At 50.3% G+C, this 17,966-nt stretch overlaps 8 protein-coding genes across 8 annotated transcripts; 4 read left to right on the top strand and 4 right to left on the bottom strand.

The window, feature by feature from the left end:
* Nucleotides 1-456: 456 nt before the first annotated feature.
* Nucleotides 457-1,710, bottom strand: BO72DRAFT_383772 (ketohexokinase; the record flags this gene model as incomplete). Its single annotated transcript, XM_040941524.1, has 6 exons — nt 457-628; nt 706-816; nt 875-936; nt 992-1,150; nt 1,205-1,601; nt 1,664-1,710. The coding sequence occupies 6 exons, from the start codon at nt 1,708-1,710 to the stop codon at nt 457-459; spliced, it is 948 nt and encodes a 315-aa protein (XP_040798882.1).
* A 621-nt stretch (nt 1,711-2,331) lies between these two features.
* Nucleotides 2,332-2,885, bottom strand: BO72DRAFT_529828 (uncharacterized protein; the record flags this gene model as incomplete). The annotated part of the gene is made up of 2 exons (XM_040950263.1): nt 2,332-2,602; nt 2,677-2,885. The coding sequence occupies 2 exons, from the start codon at nt 2,883-2,885 to the stop codon at nt 2,332-2,334; spliced, it is 480 nt and encodes a 159-aa protein (XP_040798881.1).
* A 1,756-nt stretch (nt 2,886-4,641) lies between these two features.
* BO72DRAFT_515166 (uncharacterized protein) lies at nt 4,642-5,568 on the top strand (the record flags this gene model as incomplete). The annotated part of the gene is made up of 2 exons (XM_040949544.1): nt 4,642-4,734; nt 4,787-5,568. The coding sequence occupies 2 exons, from the start codon at nt 4,642-4,644 to the stop codon at nt 5,549-5,551; spliced, it is 858 nt and encodes a 285-aa protein (XP_040798880.1). The 3' UTR covers nt 5,552-5,568.
* A 673-nt stretch (nt 5,569-6,241) lies between these two features.
* BO72DRAFT_498690 (uncharacterized protein) lies at nt 6,242-6,847 on the top strand (the record flags this gene model as incomplete). The annotated part of the gene is made up of 1 exon (XM_040948790.1): nt 6,242-6,847. The coding sequence occupies one exon, from the start codon at nt 6,242-6,244 to the stop codon at nt 6,845-6,847; it is 606 nt and encodes a 201-aa protein (XP_040798879.1).
* A 415-nt stretch (nt 6,848-7,262) lies between these two features.
* BO72DRAFT_487926 (uncharacterized protein) lies at nt 7,263-8,545 on the top strand (the record flags this gene model as incomplete). Its single annotated transcript, XM_040948006.1, has 3 exons — nt 7,263-7,742; nt 7,921-7,973; nt 8,128-8,545. The coding sequence occupies exons 1-3, from the start codon at nt 7,638-7,640 to the stop codon at nt 8,543-8,545; spliced, it is 576 nt and encodes a 191-aa protein (XP_040798878.1). The 5' UTR covers nt 7,263-7,637.
* Nucleotides 8,546-9,158: 613 nt separating this feature from the next.
* On the bottom strand, nt 9,159-11,652 carry abp2 (putative ARS binding protein Abp2; the record flags this gene model as incomplete). The annotated part of the gene is made up of 2 exons (XM_040941529.1): nt 9,159-10,844; nt 10,918-11,652. 2 exons carry the CDS (start codon nt 11,650-11,652, stop codon nt 9,159-9,161), a joined length of 2,421 nt encoding a protein of 806 aa, XP_040798877.1.
* Nucleotides 11,653-12,630: 978 nt separating this feature from the next.
* On the top strand, nt 12,631-15,657 carry BO72DRAFT_191080 (uncharacterized protein). The gene has a single exon (XM_040939535.1). It carries the CDS (start codon nt 13,027-13,029, stop codon nt 15,169-15,171), a length of 2,145 nt encoding a protein of 714 aa, XP_040798876.1. The 5' UTR covers nt 12,631-13,026; the 3' UTR covers nt 15,172-15,657.
* A 79-nt stretch (nt 15,658-15,736) lies between these two features.
* Nucleotides 15,737-16,133, bottom strand: BO72DRAFT_383813 (CVNH domain-containing protein; the record flags this gene model as incomplete). The annotated part of the gene is made up of 2 exons (XM_040941528.1): nt 15,737-15,924; nt 16,001-16,133. The coding sequence occupies 2 exons, from the start codon at nt 16,131-16,133 to the stop codon at nt 15,737-15,739; spliced, it is 321 nt and encodes a 106-aa protein (XP_040798875.1).
* Nucleotides 16,134-17,966: the final 1,833 nt, after the last annotated feature.

Here is a 17,966-nt window from a genome sequence, read left to right as displayed (position 1 = left end):
CCGCTCAAGCCTTATCTGGTTAGTCTATCTTGCGAAGCTATTCACATTCATATACAGTGCTCTGAATTCTTTCATTGTATCATTTGGCTCCATAATCAATAAGCCGTATCTTGAGCTTGGTAATTCTCTTGTCACCCTTCACTCCTTCATTTTATGACTGCGATCATTACTCCCAATTGAATCGAGAAATAGCTAGCATCTTCTCAGTACAATCGAGGTCGATTTCAGGCTTATTCTCTTGAACCTGAAAGCACAATAATCAAGCTTCAATGCCATCCATCGCCCTGTTTATCGGCAATCCCCGCCTCTCTCTGTAGTATTATTGTGTCTCCGCTCCATGTAATCCACACGCTTATGGCCGGGCCAAGACTGCTTCGAACATTTCCCTGTCGCCCTGCAGAACAATTGAGAACAATTGCGCCATGATGCAGATACCACGCTAGTCGGATATTCATCTCAACGTATAGAGTTCAGTGCACGATGAAGCCCTGAAAAGCCCTCTTGGGATACCTTCATTCCAGCAACTCGGTTTGCGAAGCTTAGCTTCTGCGACAAACTCCATTCATCACGCCGACAGAGAAGCGCGTACAGCATCCCGGCATTGAAACTATCGCCAGCACCAATTGTACTAATCAGAGTCAGTGACCGACACGATACGCCTAGTCCAGTAGTCGTGGCGCATTCAGCCACTTGATTTCCACTTACTCCACGATACGAAAGTCTGGCGCGGTGTATGCGGGCTGATGAATCACATCTTTGGTCGCGGTACTCAGAGCTACTGCTCCATGTTCACCCCATGTGCAGCATAGAAGAGAGCTAGTGGTCAAAAGATCAGCAAATGAAGCATGGAAACGCTGATGGATCTTGGACATACGCCTTCTGTGTCAGAGACGATTGTTCTTGAACACATTGCTCAGCCGATTTATACCCATTTCCCTACGGCTGTCAGCCTCGATTCCGGCAGAGACATGAGAAGCAGGAATATGTGTACCTGAGCCCAGCTCTTCGAGTAGAAAACAACGTCGGCTTCCTCCGCGAGTTCCTGCAGCCCAGGCCGTCCTGGCTTCTCTACTTCGACGCTGATTCTGACCGAGGGGAGATGTTGCCGCAGGTAGCGGATGCAAGACAGGGTGACGTCCGGAATCCGACCCTATAGATCGTGTCATTAGTCTCAAGCAAGAAGCCCTCTAGATGGTTCGCAAACCTCGAAATGAAACCACGAAACCGTCGGGCCTAAAGTGTTGGCAATCGTGACAAATTCATCAACGGTCATCTCCGGAAGCTCATTGTAGTTGACGATGGTCCGGCTCCCCGTCGTCTGGCTTTTGAAGATGTAACTCGAAGCAGGCTCTGTTATCTCGTCCCGGTAGATGCAGTGATCCATGTTGACGTGCGGTTCGAATGCCGCTCGGATCTGCTGCGAAGCAGCTGATGACCTGGAGGGCAGGATTGCAACCAGGTTCAATGATAGTTGCGCGGTCGATGAGCCGTGAGCTACCAACTGCTGCAGAACCTCAAGTGTGTTGGGGCAGTTGCCCCCTCTCCGACGAGAGATATTGGAAGCACGAAGTTTTTCATCTTCTCCAGGGTAATGGGGAGTCCTGGTACATTGACGTCAGATATGATCGGGCCGTTGACCGGAAGAGAATCCAAAGCCACCTACGTTAGGATCGTGTCTAGATAGCATGCGCCTACCGCAACGAGCGACATCCTGTTGCTTGATTGTTTACTGCCGGGCATACAGAAGCTTAGATTACATTGGAAAGGCCTAATAAGTACTGCACGAGCCTCGCCAGCGTTGAGAGGAGCAGCTTGACCTTGATTTGCCGTGGGATTAGTCATGACCCACTGTCGACATCATAGTACAGCTCTCCCTATTGCAAACCCCATTCTCCAAGCTCAAGGCACAAAAGGACAGTGCGAATTTGCGTTAAAATATAATACCAAGGTGTTCCTCCCATCGCAACATGATTCTAGCTTCCCAGAAAAGTCACAGTCGTAGAAGATCAAATTGACCTCAAATGAACAATTTCTGAAGCAGATTCGACAACAGAACCGTGGCCATAGTTAAAAACATGCGGAGTATGAAGACTCACAAGCATCGAACTGTAAGGCAATAGTGGCAATTTTGGACACAGGCGGTTCAGGAATTGAGAATTTGATCTGGATCAAATGGAAACAATGGGTTTGCTCGCGCTATTTGCAAGAGACCAATAGAAGGATGCTCCCACAAAACCAGAGAATGGCATCGATCGACTTAGATGCATGTTACGACTTCTCGGTCATATCGTCAGAAGCCGCGACTAGGTATGCTTAGAGTAACGACTTACCTCAACAGACACGACCAAGTCCAGTCTCGGCTTGGTCAGCACGAGTCTGTTCTTCAGGAATTCCGGGCGCGATATCACCACCTTCGGACGTGCAATCATCCCATTCGTTGTTGTCATTATGATCGTGCATGGTGGTGTCAGCTTCGCCAGGCTGAACACCAGCGTCGACAGATCCATGCGGATTGGCAGAGGATGTGAGTAGTTCCTTGTCTGCCCTCGAACCGCGCTTCCAATCAGGGAACTTGTGGCTCATGCGAGTGCCATATCTCTGTCTTCATGACCGGTCAGACACAGGAAGAGCGAGACATAGCAGACATCTTCCAAGCAAGGAAGACAGGCAACTCACCTGGCGGCGTTCCAGCTTCCACCAATCCTGTCACCAACTTCCTTCCACTCTTCCTCACTGAGCTTGATCTTCTTGACATAAGCTATGGTTAACAGCAGGTCTAGCTCTGCTGACTCGCTCCAGGCGAGTCTCTTTGCCTTACCCTTCGGCTTCAGGGTAGAGCGTGTCTTAGCATAAGCTCTCTTCGACTTATCACCGATTTTCGCCATCGTGGTAGTATGGGAAGAGTGATTATGAGACTTAAAGCTAGATTAAACTTCTCAGAAGATGTGGGTGCGTGGGGTTAGGGGAGAGGGGGGAGGGTGAGGGGGTGATATAATCTAAGAGAAACACGCATTACAAAGGGCCCCGGCCTAGTGCGGCAGCGCATACAGTAACCAAGGTCTGCTGACCTTTGCGCATCGACAAGTGAATAAATCAGTATATTATTTTCAGCGCAACCTAGCCTGACTCACCTCGTTTCATGTCGGCATGAACGATGTCATCGACATTTGCCGCCCTTTTCTACAGTGGAATAAAGCTGTGTAAAACGTGGACGATGCTGCTCATCGGAAATCTACCCGAGCTTACTATGTAGGTAGTGGATGTAGCTGAATAACTTTACAGTTGAACTAGCTGGCTAGATGATCATGTTCTTATTCGACCCTTCCTTCAGCCGGACAAAGACTAATCTACTCATACGAGGAGATTGGGCGTTGTGATGGGGGTGGTAATGTGATGAAGACTACTTTGCTTTCAACAGCAAAACAAGAGGAAGCATGCTGAGAGCGATTAATATCTAGGAATCTGTTTGATAGGGCGCCATATCAGAGACTAGCTACATGGACCCATGAGCATAGTCAGGTACGTTTGGAGAGTTTGACTTTGAGTTCGTCTCTAGGGCTGAAGTTCTGGACGAGAGTATTGTAAGGGAGAATATGAGTCTTTCTCCAGCTGATCCTGGAAAGGCGAGCTAATCCATGATTCTAAGAAAGCCTCTATCCGGCATACCAACAAGCACGATCTGCGGCCGTCGACATACTCGCTATTTCTCGAGAGTCAAAGCAATGTTTGAAAATTGACGACTAATGACTGGCTCTATTTAACGCTGCGTTGCTCAAGTTTGGAAGGTAAAGATTTACATAACAAGGAAATCTATATTCGCTGTGTAGCACCTACAGATACGATTAAAGGCAGCTACCTTTGACCAAACTAAGTCTGTTGGATAGAATCATCTATCGGTTGACCTACTGATGCGTTCGAATTTGGCCCTTTAGATGGACAGCTGAAAGGTAGCATTGACAGCTCGATTATTTTACAATCTAATTAAGTCTGGAACAGACAAGATCCTTTAAATGAGGCTATCTGGTATCTCTTTCAGCTCTTTCAGCTCTGCTAGTCGAACTGAATTTTTGAACCAGCTATCGCAGTCTTTATCCTCTATCCGTCGGCCAAAGGTGTGTTCAGTCAGGGTATAACGAACCACGTGATCATCAGCTACCATTAGTGAAACAGTGAAACCCTACTCGCAGGCTGTAAGAAGGATATGGTGTAAAGACAAGGTCCTTGTACACACTTTCTTTGTAGTTTCTCTACTCAAATGTGGGTTGTTATGCTCCATGCACGTTTAAACAATCCGGCGAATGAGGCTGCTGTCACCTGCAGCATGCCACTAGCCGACATGCAGAAGCTCTCTACCAAATTTGCATCATTGTTGGGAGAACTGTAGAGGCTCCGCAGGCTTCCTTTCAGAATGGCCGGGATCTTTGTCAGTAATGCAGTATGATGGCGGCTGTGTGGCTAGATTATCTTAATGATCAATTCTAACCCAGGATCATGAATTATAAATTTCATCCTTCTACGTGCATCAAGGTGCAAGTTTCTCAGTCACTTCTCCAGATTTCTAGGAATCATCTACATACTTCGGGTCAAGACTGCCCTTCTACCACAGAAAGTCCCATCTCTTCTCTACTCCCAAGCCCAACCATGCAGAATCCAAAACGTGGCAAGGCCGTGCCGACTGACACTCCGGCGTCCAAATTCTTGTACGCCATCCTCAAACAGTTGGATCTTAGATCGGTTTGTACTTCAGTCCAGAAGGGAATACTCCATCTTAATGACAACTCGCTAGGTTGATTGGAACCTAGTTGCCTCTGATCTCGAAATCTCCAACGGCCACGCTGCACGGATGCGATACTCACGGTTCAGACAGCAGATGGAGGGCAACGTTCCATCAACCCGAGCTCCCCGTGCTAAGAAAGACAACACCAAGTCGAGCAAGGGTGGTTTGTCCAGCGAGAACGGCCAGAAGAGTCTTCCATCCCCTTCGCCCGAGCCAGCGGCGAACCAGGGATTTGCTGCTCCCTACGGCGAGCATATTTCCTCCTTGATGATGCCAACTCCTGGTCCTTCGCTCTCTCCTATGATGCCGCCCACTCATCCAGCTGCACGACTACCGTACCACCCCCCTCCCCTTCCTACACCCGAGGTGAAGCACGAGCCTCTGGAGGCTACTTTCGAACCTTGCCTGGAGTCTATGTTTAAGCCCGAGCCCTATGATGAGCACGTCCCATCGCTGGTGGATATCCCTCTGACTACATCTTTCCCAATGTCGACTATCCCACCAGCTGTTGCGCCGTATACTTCTATGTTTGCCAACTCAGGCAACCCGGTCATGTATTCATCTGCATCCGCTCCTCAGCCCGGGCTTCAAGCTGAGTTTCGACCTGCATTCCAGCCCGAGCCATTCTACCACGAGCCCTTCGGAGCTCAGCACCCGAACAATTTCTGGTGGCCTAAGATTCAGCCGGAGCAGGTGATAGTGGGAGAGGATATGGAGATCGAAGAAGAAATTAAGGAGGAGCCGCTAGAGGATGGTGATGCTACAAATGAGTAGGGTAGGTTTGGGTCTGGGAATTTGGTTTATCGCTGTCCCTATCGTGTTGTATGCTATCATGTTTGACTGCAACTGATGAAGCTCGTGGCCCAAGTCATCATCATGTTTGGTGCGCTTTTGTTCCTCTTCTGGTCGAATTACAATAGTAACACATATCACTGGCAATATGACTTTTGTTTACTCTCTGTAGCAACTGCATCCTTCTGGAACCACAATACTTAAGTGAGGTACTCTGCAGTGGGCGTGTTACGACAGTTGGTTTGCTGGATGTGATCAAGACCTACCTTGACTGAGACTGACCTTCTCTTCACATCTGACCTTGCTCTGAACTGTTTCCATTCTTTGCAACCCTCCCTCGACAACCACCTTATCAGTTCTAATATCCCCAACTATCCTCACTAGTCATCAGCACACGACTCTTATTCAAACCAATTCACTAGAGTAAGCCAATCTTCATCTTCAGGTCTTCCCAGCCAGCTAGAAGGGCGAGGACCAGAACTATTCCCTCACTATCTGTCTTGCATACCCTCCCCAGCAACCGTCCTCCTTTGATTACATACATCCCCTCCTCAAAACATCCTTTTATTTGAATTTCCCCATCCACCATACAAGCTATCGTGTCAGACCCAATACTTCAGTCCAACCCAAAACCTGACTTCTAAATTTCCAGTCTACTCCACCTCAATCATCATGCCTGGTGCCAAGCAGGCAAAGTCCGAGGATGAAATACCTCAGCCCGATGCTCAGTTCATTGTCCAATGTGTCATGAACATGACATCTGACAGACAGGCGAGTTCTCTTCTTCTTTGCGTTCTCTTACTACGTATCGCTAAGCATTCCATACAGGTCGATTTGAGCAGAGTGGCCGCTGCCCTTGGCTATACCAATGTTGCCTCCACCGCGAACCGATTCCGCGCCCTGCGCAAGCGTTATGGGTTTGAGCTCGAAGCCACCCAGACAGGTGGAAGCCCCACCAAGATAGATAGCGCGTTGGCTGGAGGCAACGGACCCCTGGATGCTCAGAACGGGCAGGACGGCCTTGCGGTGACCACCCCGACCAAACGCAAGGCGCCTGCGAAGGGCAACCCCCGAAAGAAAACCAAGGCCAATGCTGATGGGGCCGCTGAGTCGAACAACTCCGATGAAGCTCAGGCTGGGTCAGATGTCGATACCAAGCCGAACACAAAGGGTCGCAAGAAGGGCGCTGCTGCCCGTGCCAAGTCTGCTCCCAAGGTGGAGGTTGTGGTTGCGCCGGAGACCCAAGATGGGCTTGACCTTGGAAGCGATGTCGTTTAAGTGTTCCTTGAACGGCCTACGATACTGGTACGTTGCCTTGCAAGAAGGAACTGCTTGCTTTGGCGCTGATGAGCTTTTGACATATAGGCAGATGGAGTGTTCGGCCGTCGTTGCTGGGGTCTTGGATCTTCCGTTCTTATCTTGTGTTGTTGACTCTTTCGAGGGATTTGCTCCAGCAACATTGGGGATGGGCTTCGGTTTATGTGCAGTCTTTTGACTTCTATTTCTTGTCATTTATCCACACTGATGGCCTTGGGGAAGTCACGCTGATGCTCTTGGCCTCTGCATACCAGACTCTTCATAGCAGATTGGAGGATTGATTGATATCTGGGACATGCAATACAAAAAGTAGTCGACTGTCATTGCGCCTTCCTTGTTCTGCTCAGTAGATTGTTCCACTGATAGTCTAAAAGTGGTTCTCTAAAGCACTGGGTCCATCCTCTTGTGTCCTTGTGTTAAAGATCAGGACCGTGTTTTACCAGTGAATAAACGTCAAGCTGATACTCCCTCACGGTTCCCCCAGTCGGTTTAGACTCGCTCTATTCCCTTCACCCTTGCTGCAATCTCTCACTCACTTCCCAGGTATCTTACCTTGTTCTCCCCCCCGCTTCGCCTCTTCTCATCCTACCAATTTACACTCCTCTACCCTCAACACATTCCTCATCTCCACTCCACTATCAAAACCTTCGCGCCTCAAGGCATCATCCACCCCTCTTCACCACGACCATACACCTCGAATATCACACACACACACACACAGAGATACACACCAGAGCGATCTCAGCGAAAGATGGCCCCAAACACACCCTCAAAACCGAGAGCGCCTCGTCTCACCGCGGATGATCAAGTGCAGTTCCTCCTTAGCTGCATCCGCAACGCCACTGGCGGCGGCAAGGTAAGTCCTCTATCTCCTCCTCCTCCCACTTCTGGGCCCATTCATCTGGTACTTTTCGATACGACTCCTACACCGTCAACTCCCAGTCCCTACGTCCCATCCCAGCAACACAAATTCAGGGACCAAGTCCGATCCTCGGAATTCCTAACTAACAAACCACCACCTCGAACAACGATAGATTGATTTCGCCAATGTCGCCAAAGAATGCGACATTGTGACCAAAGGAGCCGCGTAAGTGATGCAGAGAATCCTTCCCCCCCTTCTTCGCCGTCACCTCGCCCCCCCCCCGCTCTTCCCATAAGTCATCTCATCCCATTCGCGATCAATTACACGATACATCTTCCCAAGGGATAGGGCTGAGCTGATAGACGAATGAATGAACCAGCGCAAAACGCTACGAGCGTCTCCTGAAAGCCAACAACATCGCTCCAGCGGGGGGCAGCAATCTTACCTCGAAGACCACCAACGATGAGGACGCTGATGAAGACGAAGCCGATGGACTTGAGGCCGCCGCGACAGGAGGAGCAGGCAAGGGTCGCAAGCGCAAGAGCCCGACTGCTACTGCGGCTGCTATATCTGGTCGAAAGGGGAAGACGGGTGGCTTTCTGGCGAGGAAGAGGACAAAAGGCCAGCTCATGAAGGAGATGGCTGTGGCTAGAGCGCATAGGATGGTTGGGATGAGTGATTCCGGAGATGAGACTGTTAAGCAGGAAGATGGGGAGGACGATAATGACGATGATCATGGTTTGACCATCAAGAAAGAGGATGCTGATGAGGAGATACTTATGGAAGACGAAAACTGAGAAGCGGAGACTGGGGCTGACAAAGAGATGCTGGGCTTGGACCAGGCTGGCTTCGGTCTGTCTGTACTTCAGTTGAGGTTTTTCTTTTTCAATTTGAGGATGGATAATCTTTCGGGGGCGCTATCTTTGTCCTAATTGGACGTTTTACACGCGCGGCTTTCGAGATCATCAGCTCCTTCGGTGGGCGGTAAATTGCAAGCCTTGCTTTGGTCGACGTTTCCTTATGTGAAACCCGGGTTGATGGCAATATCTTGAAGAGCAATGGGATTTTTTCTGATGGTTTATCTACCGGGAAAATAATCATGAATTCATAAAGTCGGTTGAAGCTGTTAAATCACAGCCTGCATTGGAAAGTAGAGAAGTCAAATTCTATAGTAAGTAGACGCATGTCAAGGTATGTTTGCTCAAAGGGTATCAGTAAAACGAATGAACAGAACCCAAAAACAACAAAGAATCACTCCGGCTTCGTACCCGGAGTATACGAGGCAGATGTGTTATGTCCAAATAGCACAGAGCTGACAGGCAGTGGTTGCCTGTCGAGGTTGCATAAATGTTGTAGGGTATCACAGTTGAAACCTTGCTGTGGGCTAAAGATTATTAAGGATGCGCCGGCTTAGAGGTCTGCCATTACAGACTCTAAGATCTTGCGCTTATAATTAGAGAGAGACCGTTCCTTCTTCTGCATCTGCGCACGAAGCTTGAGGTACCTTTGCCTCCACGTGGCTTCGGAGACGTTTCCATCCGCGCCTTCCACGTCGAATTCAGCATCGGTGATGCTGTCTAGTTCGGCAACACTGTTGTCCAGCTCGTCCGTTGCCCGGAACGAGCTTTCAAACTTGTTACTGTCCGATTTGCCAATGTTAAGGTTTCCGTATGTCACTTTGGTCGAGAACCGTAGCCCGTGCTTGTACTCGTGAGTGATCGTATATACGTGATTTGAAGGGGTTCCATCAACGTTTGGTGCAGTGGAGGAAGCCGAAGGCATCATCTCGATGTGGATGGTCATCACACTTTCGGTGACTCCGGGATAGCCGAATTGGTGTCCGAGACCCAGGTGTAACGCGGACATGAGGGCCGCTGAACCGCCTGGTATCTTCGCGTATGTGGATGTGAGGCTTGAGACAACAGATGATGCCAAACCCCGGCCCTCTTCCGCACTGAGAGGAGCGGACCGACCGACAACCCTACCACGCAGTAGCTCGCCTGCTAGAACACGTACAACGTCGTCCGCTGTAATCTCTGTTTGCTGCACAAGGTTGCGATTGGCATAAGATGAGGGATTGGTGACACCCACATTGCCAGCATAGTCGTAGAGTGGTGCCAGAGTCCCGTTGCGCTGGTTATTCTCGGTTTTCATCATGCCAGAGGCGCTATGGACTCCATTTACCGCCAAGGTGGGCGGTGTCGCGAGGCGCACTGGTCCTCCAGGATGCTGTGGAACCTGGAGCTGCAGCTTATTCGGTTTGGGACCTAAATTGAATGGTGTAGGTGATTGCTGGTATGGTGAGTCACTAAACCGGTTAGTGTGCTCTTGATCGAGAACAATGGCAGGAGATGATCGGATTGCGGAGTTCGGTTGATGGGTGGATTCAGAGCGGACAGGGTTCACTGGGAAGGATGAAAAGGGGCCTGACACTGTTCCTCGATTGGGAGGTCTACCCCGTGTCTTTCCATTGCTCCCATTGTTACTAGGCCAGGCAGATGATACAGCGGGGCCATGACGCCGTTTGGGGCGTGTCTTCTCGCCAGTGGATGGTGTCACTGCTGAGCGTGGCTCTGCAGGCTGAATGAAGATTTCCGATTGATGATTACTTCTGGGGATAATGGCAGAATGGGGATAGCCGTTGGGCGAAGCATCGCGTTCAATATGCTTCCATCGCAGATCTTGACTTTGCTGGGGAGCATGAGTCACAGATGGACCCTCAGTTGAAAATGTATGCGCATTTCCCATCCACGGATCAGTCGACTCTATCTCATCAGGAAATGCACTGAATGGAATAGCGCTGGTGGGAAATGTCGAGGTCTGCCCGGAAAAGGGGCCTGGGTGAATCACGTTCATGGATGTGTCAAGTTGTGGTCGTTTGGCGGCCTTCTCCATCGCCTCAAGTTCGGCTCGTTTTCGCCCGCGTTTTGGCTTCCACTGAGGGACGAGCGCTCGCAAGGCAAGATCTTCTTCGAGTGGTACCCCATCCCGGCTCTCGCTTATAATACCGCTAGGCGGGAGCTGAGTATAATAAGGATGAGGGTGTCCTAGACAATATTCAAAGAAGGCATCGACATGCATCGCACGCATCCAGCGCTACCGGAAGTTAGCGCTCGAACTTTTTCTTGGTACCAAAAAAAGGCATCAAAAATATAATCAAGGAACGGACCTTAAGTCGCACTGCGTATTGCTGAACTTTCTGCGTGCTTTGTTTCTTTTCCATGCAGGGCGGCTCTACCCCCAGCTCGATAGCCAGCTGAATCCAGGTCTTTAACTCTTTGCAATCCAGCTTCTTGATCAGTTCGTAAAGCGCAAATATACTGAAGCTCTTTCCATCACTCCGTGGAGGGCATCTGAAGGTCTTTCGTAACTCCGAGGTGTCCATCGACAAAGGGACATTCGGATTACAATAGAATATAAACATAATGTATGCATCGTCGATGTTTGCGTCCGTGATGTCGCGAGACGGAAGAGACCGGGTCTCAGCCGATTCCATCTGTTCTCGAGTAGACCTCTGGCGCAAAGAGTCATAGTTGGGAGGAGACAATGAGGGTGCTTGGCGCACTGGCACTGGTGCTGGCGCTGGTGCTGGTGCTGGTGCTGGTGTTGGAGTTGGTACCTGTGCCGGTGCTAGTACTGGGGGCACGCCAGGGCGTGGGGCGGTTGGCGATGCTTGTAAGCTGCGCGGGGTAGCTTTGCGGTGAAGAGGGGGCGATTTGGAGGTGGTAATCTGACTGCGAGCACTACCTATTGAAGATGCGCTATGTAAGCCAGGCTCCGGAGCAGGATACCTGGCGTACTGCTGGATAATCATCGGCGGAGGCCCTAATTCCGTCCGGTCTGGCTGGACCGGTTGAACTGGTTGGACCGGCTGGTTCATTACATTTGGAAACGAAGCTTCCATTTTGATAGGGCGTTGGTAAACGGTCTAAACCGAATTACCGGTGATGAATTCTGGAAATCAATGAAAAGGCGACGGAACTGACAAGACAAGATGGAATGCATAAGTATAGTAGGGAAGCGGGAAGGTCTCAGATCGAGGGCTGGAACGGGCCAAAATATAAAGTCAAGTCTTATTAGACGGCGGTGGTAAAAGCACGGGTATTTCGGGGGCCAGCCCAATAGTTGCAGTGCGCGATTGGAGGGATCGGATCCTCGTGATAGGTTCGCCCAAACCGGAGGAAGTACCTAGCAGGTACTAGGTAGGTAGTTTGCAGGTGGTGCAGTGGTATTGTTGATAACGTACGGTAGCTGTACGTATGTAGGTAGGTTAGGTATATACAAACTTAACAAGCAATGGATGGATGGAAATTAGCGACACGGCATTGGAGCAATCACTGCAGGATCATCGCAACAGCGACCGAAAAGATCAAACAACATGGTTGTTCGCAAGCGCCCGACGAGAAAGAAGGAGAAGAGAGAAAGGGAAAGAGGGAAAAAGAGGAGAGAGGGTGGCTGGACGACGGCGGCGCTTTAAAGAACGCCGATGATAGATTAGGAACTTGAGAGGAGCTGACTGTTTCTATTTCGGGTCTCCCCTCGATCCCTCTCCAGGCTTAGCGTGGTGGCCTCAGGGCGGGGGATATTGATGCCTGGGCCAGTGGGCATGCCTGGGCCAGTGCAGTCAGTGTGCCTTTCACTGCCGCCATTCGCATTCAATTGCATTCATTTGAAATGATTGAACATTCAATTGCCTGTCACGCAGTCACACCCTGTCACATGCAACCCTTAGCATTTTAGCCGCCGGTCGCCTGAGCAATCAGGCCACAAGAATCGACTAGTTAACACTAAGTTAACTTAGTACGTATTAGTCATTCCCTCATTCTGCCATCACTTCCCGGCACTACGCCTTTTCCGTCAATCGCTCACTCTGAGTCTGCCCGGAAGTCGTCATTGCTATTTGACTAGTAACTTACGGAGTAGTCAGTCTACCAATCCATGATACTCCAGGCTCCATCCAGTCTTATCGATAAACCCACCACCCCCTTCCGGTCCCGTTCAGGGAAGCCTCGATCCAAACTGGAACTGGAACTTTTGGAGCTGAGGCAGCCGACATCATCCACCTGCTTCGACCTTCAAGTTCGCCAGCTACCTGGTACTTTCCTCAACACTCACTCCCTTCTGCATTTCATTCTCCAACCCCTTGCGACTCATCTGGGATGACCAGCTTATCGATGTTCTCCGGTGATCTGGTGCTAGCCTCTCCAGTCTCAGTCTAGATGCGCCACTATCCACTCTACCTTACTTTCCTACATTGGCGTCATAACCTCGCCCCAGAATGGCCCCCACGCTTCGCACCCCTCCTCGTCAGCGCCCTTCCAGACAATCTCGACCTGTCCGATCTAGTCGCACTCAAGTCCAGTCCTACCACGAAGACAGCAGTTCCGACGATCGGCTTGATGAGGATACCGAATCGGATCGTGAACACGCTGAACGATTGTCGCTTTCTCTGCGCCCTCGAGACTCGAACCGTATGCCGGCCTCCTATCGCGAGGAAACCACCGACGATGAGCTTGACAATCTCAGCGACGAAGGCATGGATACCATGACTCGCAGTGCAGCACCCGCGCATGCACCTCTCACACTCGCCGAAGGAAGCAATCACGCCAGACCACCTAAGCCTACCCGCACACGAACCGTAAGAACAAGATCACAGACAACGAAGGCAAGCCGGCCTCTCAAGAAGAGGCGGATGGAAATTGGGCGCCCGCTTAACAAGCGTCGAAAGCTCGAAGCAGAGGCTGTTCCATATGTTGGTTCGGGTGTTATACCGCCGTGGCAGACGCTTCCCTACCACATACTCCTCGATATATTTGTTCGTGCATCATACCCTCTGATTGACGAAAGGACTACCAGCAGAAAGAGCTCCGTGCAGTGGCTTGTCAAAGTCGCTCTACTGTGCCGTTCTTTTCATGAGCCTGCCTTGGCCGCTCTCTACCATTGCCCTCCACTAATACCCGCTGCTAAGTCTCACGGTTTGCTACAATTGCTAGCCAAACCTCAAGATCAGCTTTCCACAAACTATATCAATAAAATAAAACAGCTGCATGTTGATGTGGAAGCCCTTCTGTTCTACAAGAGTGGGTCGACCCTGGGCTATTTTGAGCTGCCCAAGTTGCTGGAGAAGACTCCTCAAGTCAAAACGCTACGCCTCTACCACAGTCATGATTACGTTGTCGGCCTTCCCCCGTGGCTTATTCAGCGCTCAAAATGGACTTACCCGGACAGTCTTTTCGATGCAATCTCGTCAAGCCCTATCCGCCTTCGTAGCTGGGACTGGAACAGCCGTTTCATGGAGACTCAAAAGCTTCTCGAACTGATGTCACAGATGCACATTCAACCCGCATTTCATCTGATGCAGGACCTAAGAATCCTGCACGTCATGTGTGATGATCCATACAGCAAACAACTGCCCGAGAGCTCCACAGAAAAAGAGATTATTTTGGCCGCGGCCCTTGCTGACCTTCCCAATCTACGGCGCTTAGAGTTCATAGAATGCTCGATTGTCAATGATCACCTTTTGCCCAACCTTCCCACAACCCTCACTTCTCTCACAATAAACAACTGTGATGAGATAACGACCACTAACTTTAGTTCATTTCTTTCGACGCATGGCCGCCATCTTCGAGAGTTGAATCTAAGCCATAACCGTCATTTGAGTATGTCTTTCATTGTCAACTTGGCCGTATCATGTGAGCAACTGGAAGTCTTCAGGATGGATATATCCATGCATGATTGGTCTAGTTACCACGACGTTGAGCCTCATTTTCGGGAACTGCTCTCACAGTCTGAGATTCCGACCTGGCCATCAACACTTCGGGAGATCGAGCTCCTCCAGTTGCGAAACTGGGATGACAGAACAGCAGAGGTCTTCTTCAGCTCGCTTCTCAATGCCGCTCCTAGCTTAGAGAATTTGAGGCGCTTGGTGATAAGCGCAATTCTGAAAATAGGGTGGCGAGATCGAGCAACTTTTCGTGAGAAATGGAAAGGCAAGCTACAAAGAGTTTTTCAGCGACGAAGTCCTCCGCCCAATCCCGACCTTCGCTCAATCCCTCGCACTTCGCTACTACTCAACGCCTCTGACTCTGCAGGAGCCAGAATTAATGAAGGCGCCAGCCATAATTCCGATACTCAACACAGCGGCACTATGACACCGAACAAACGGAAGAGTGCGCGCATTGCTCAAAAAAGGTACTCTGACGATGAAGCTATTATCACAGGGAAGAGGCGAAGATCTCGTGAAGACGACGATGAACCGCTGTTCACTCAAGGCTTGTGCGATGTCGTCATGATTCGAATAGACAATCAACGCCCGACAGAGACTCAGTTCAACGAAGAAGACTTCCTCGACGACGAATTGAGCGGAGACGAAGATTGGAATGGTAACGACATCGACATTGACGATGGCAGACATGCATGGTAGACGCACATCATGCTGAGCCTTTCCATATTTCTTACAAGTTGCTCCGTGCTTTACTTCAGTTGATTCTTACCATCGTGCACCGACTCGTTTTACGTCTTATTCATTAATTCCGACTGCAACGCTCGCACTGGTCCACGGTGAAGTCATATTTGCATTGCTGCATGAGCTTTTATCTTAGAGGGTATATTATACATGGATGGCGGGTAGGAGTATTTCAGGGCGTCTGGCTTCATTATTTCGGAAAGTTTTCGGAACGGCAATCATCGGGAACTGAGTTTGACCGGATATACTAATTGCGTCCCAATACTTGACTTGTTGCCTTAATTATCTTACATCTCGTCGGAAATTCAGCTGCCTACTGGTGGTACTCGCTCGAATATCACTGGTATAGATTCAGACTGGAATAATACAACATGGTCCACACGGTATCTCCAACTACCCAGTAGAGAGATGAGCAGCAATGCCAAATTTCTAGCCCAGCTAACCTCTTTGGCTTGGACTCATGCAGGTGCCCCATGCGGGTATGATTCTCTCAGGCCAACTCCCTAGGCAAGCGTTCAATCGCCTACTGGTAAACCAACTTGCCGTTGTCGTTCTCGATGTGCTCGGACAGGTTGACGTCGGCGGGGGAGTACTCGCCCTCCGAGTTGGCAAGCTCGGCGCGCAGCACTGGGACCTCACCACCACCCTCAATGGAGAAGGTCACATTCCGGGCACTGCCGGAGAAGCCGTTTCCACCCCAGTCGAATCGGCCTGGTTAAATAGTCAAAGAAGTCAGAATATCATTCGCCGGATTTTGTGGAAGCCTGTCGTCATGGACAGGACATACCCTCGTTGTTTCCCAGGAACTCATCCAGATCCAGTGTGGATTCGTGCTCCTCGCCCTCCTCATCCCTGAGGACCGCAACCAAGATATGGTTGTCGTCAATGTGGACGTCCGAGGCGCTCAAGTGGAAGCTCATGGTGGCAATGAAGTATGGGGATTCTTTGATGGAAGGAGGAAGAGGAAGAAGCTGTCAGGCAGGGGTTTGGATTGTGAGGATGAGTGTGTTGATGGTTGAGGATAATGATAATGTGTAATGGCGGAGAGAGGGGAGGAGACCCTTCTTATACCTTTTTCTTGTTATAAGAATTGTGAAAGGGGCTGATCTACTTGCCTTCCCCTCCACCCCTCCATCATCCAAGACTGTTACTGCCATGTTTGGCTTGGTCTCATTAGTTAGCTTCATCGCGCGATTGAGTGGACATCGGGGCTACTAGTCTAGAAGCCCTGTTGGATTTTCCGTGGGGACCCCCTCCCTCTCGTCTCAGTGTGTGGTGGGTTGTAGGGATGTATGGATGGATGTATGTATGCGCATACACTACATGTATCAGAAGCTGCAATGCAACCATAAGCAAACTGTATTCAATCATCAAGCCACTTACGAAAAAGACAAACAAACAAAAACAAGCAGATGGAAAGCTATGTGTCTCTTTCTGGGATTGCATTGTTGTTTTTCTTCTATGCTTTTCTCTGCCTGGAGCGGGCCTTCTTCACCATATCATTAGATAGTATCATGTCTCAAGAAGCGAAATGGGTACTATTCATATGAGTATCGGCCACCTGTCATGAGCACTATTGTTTCACCGTAGAAAATCCTCACAACAACCACGACCCCCCTCCCTCCTCCCCACTCGCGCACCTAGTCCCTCTTGGCGGCCAATTCAGCAGTAATGGACCCTGAAAGGTATCCCATCCTCCGGCCCCCCCCTCGGCGCTTGCGCGGGCTGAAGCAAAGGGCCAGGTGAGACGTGACGTTATTGCTGCTCTCTGTCTGCCGGTTTCGGGGGCTATCGAGACGGGTTGATTGGGGGGGGCATTTGCTGTTTAGGCAGAAGTCTTGGTATAGCGATTGAGAATCATTGTATGGCGGGACCCTGGTCCGGGTCCCTGTCTGACTCCGTCGATAGTGGGGTTCCTTGATTCCGGAACAGCCACAATCCCCACAAGTGATTGCAATGATATTGGTTTGAAGGACTGTGCCAAGAATGAGTTAGTACTACTACTGAGTGCGATGGAGAGTCGTGGACTGGGAAAAGTGGCGTAAGGCTGCCCCCCGTCGGGTGGCTGAGTTTCCGTTCCTCGTGAGAGGGAGGTGGTTGATTTGGTTTTGTTTGCTGTCAATAATGGTAAGAGGTAAGGTAGTTATCGTTATTTGCTTTCCCTTCCGTCGCCTTGCAGGGCTGAGTGCTTGGCATAGGAGAGGTTCGGGGGCCGCTGACGGGTGTCAACGGTTGGAGTGCCAGTCTCACAGGGGCGCGTAGTTGGTGGCTGGTGCTTCCATCTGAAGTCAGGTGAGCTGGCAAGTAAGGAGATGACCCGTAACGACGTTACAAGCGATGTGAGACCATGACGGTCAAGGTGGGGAGGGGAAAAGCGGGGAGTTTCCCTCTTTCCTCTCCCTCTTTTCCCCTCGCTGGATCTTCTCCTGACAGATTGACACTGACATGGCAAGGCGGTGAATGCCCCCCCCCCCCGGCTCTTCTCCCCCTATGTCTTTGATTGTCTACTCCGTACACATTCTCGTGAACAATGGCCTCACTTTCTAGTGAGCTAAGAGCTTGCTCATTGCGGATTGCGCTTGCACCTCTAAGCCAGACTCGCATTGGGAGCTGTCCCAGTTTTCGACTTTCGGTTCATTGGCGAACATACCTTCCTCTCCCGATGGTCGCATACAGCGGCTGTCTTCCGACGAGCACTGTTTCACCAGGATGTCCATGTCAGATAGGGGCGAATATCCGTCATCGACTGGCCA

The sequence above is a fragment of the Aspergillus fijiensis genome, assembly GCF_003184825.1.
Source record: "Aspergillus fijiensis CBS 313.89 unplaced genomic scaffold BO72scaffold_44, whole genome shotgun sequence".
In the NCBI taxonomy this organism is placed as follows: Eukaryota; Fungi; Ascomycota; class Eurotiomycetes; order Eurotiales; family Aspergillaceae; genus Aspergillus; species Aspergillus fijiensis.
Note: the sequence above shows the minus strand (reverse complement) of the source record. Positions and strands in the feature narration are given on the sequence as shown.

Excerpts from the sequence above, each read along its gene's own strand:
- BO72DRAFT_191080 (XM_040939535.1), top strand. The coding sequence starts at position 13,027 with ATGGCCCCCACGCTTCGCACCCCTCCTCGTCAGCGCCCTTCCAGACAA.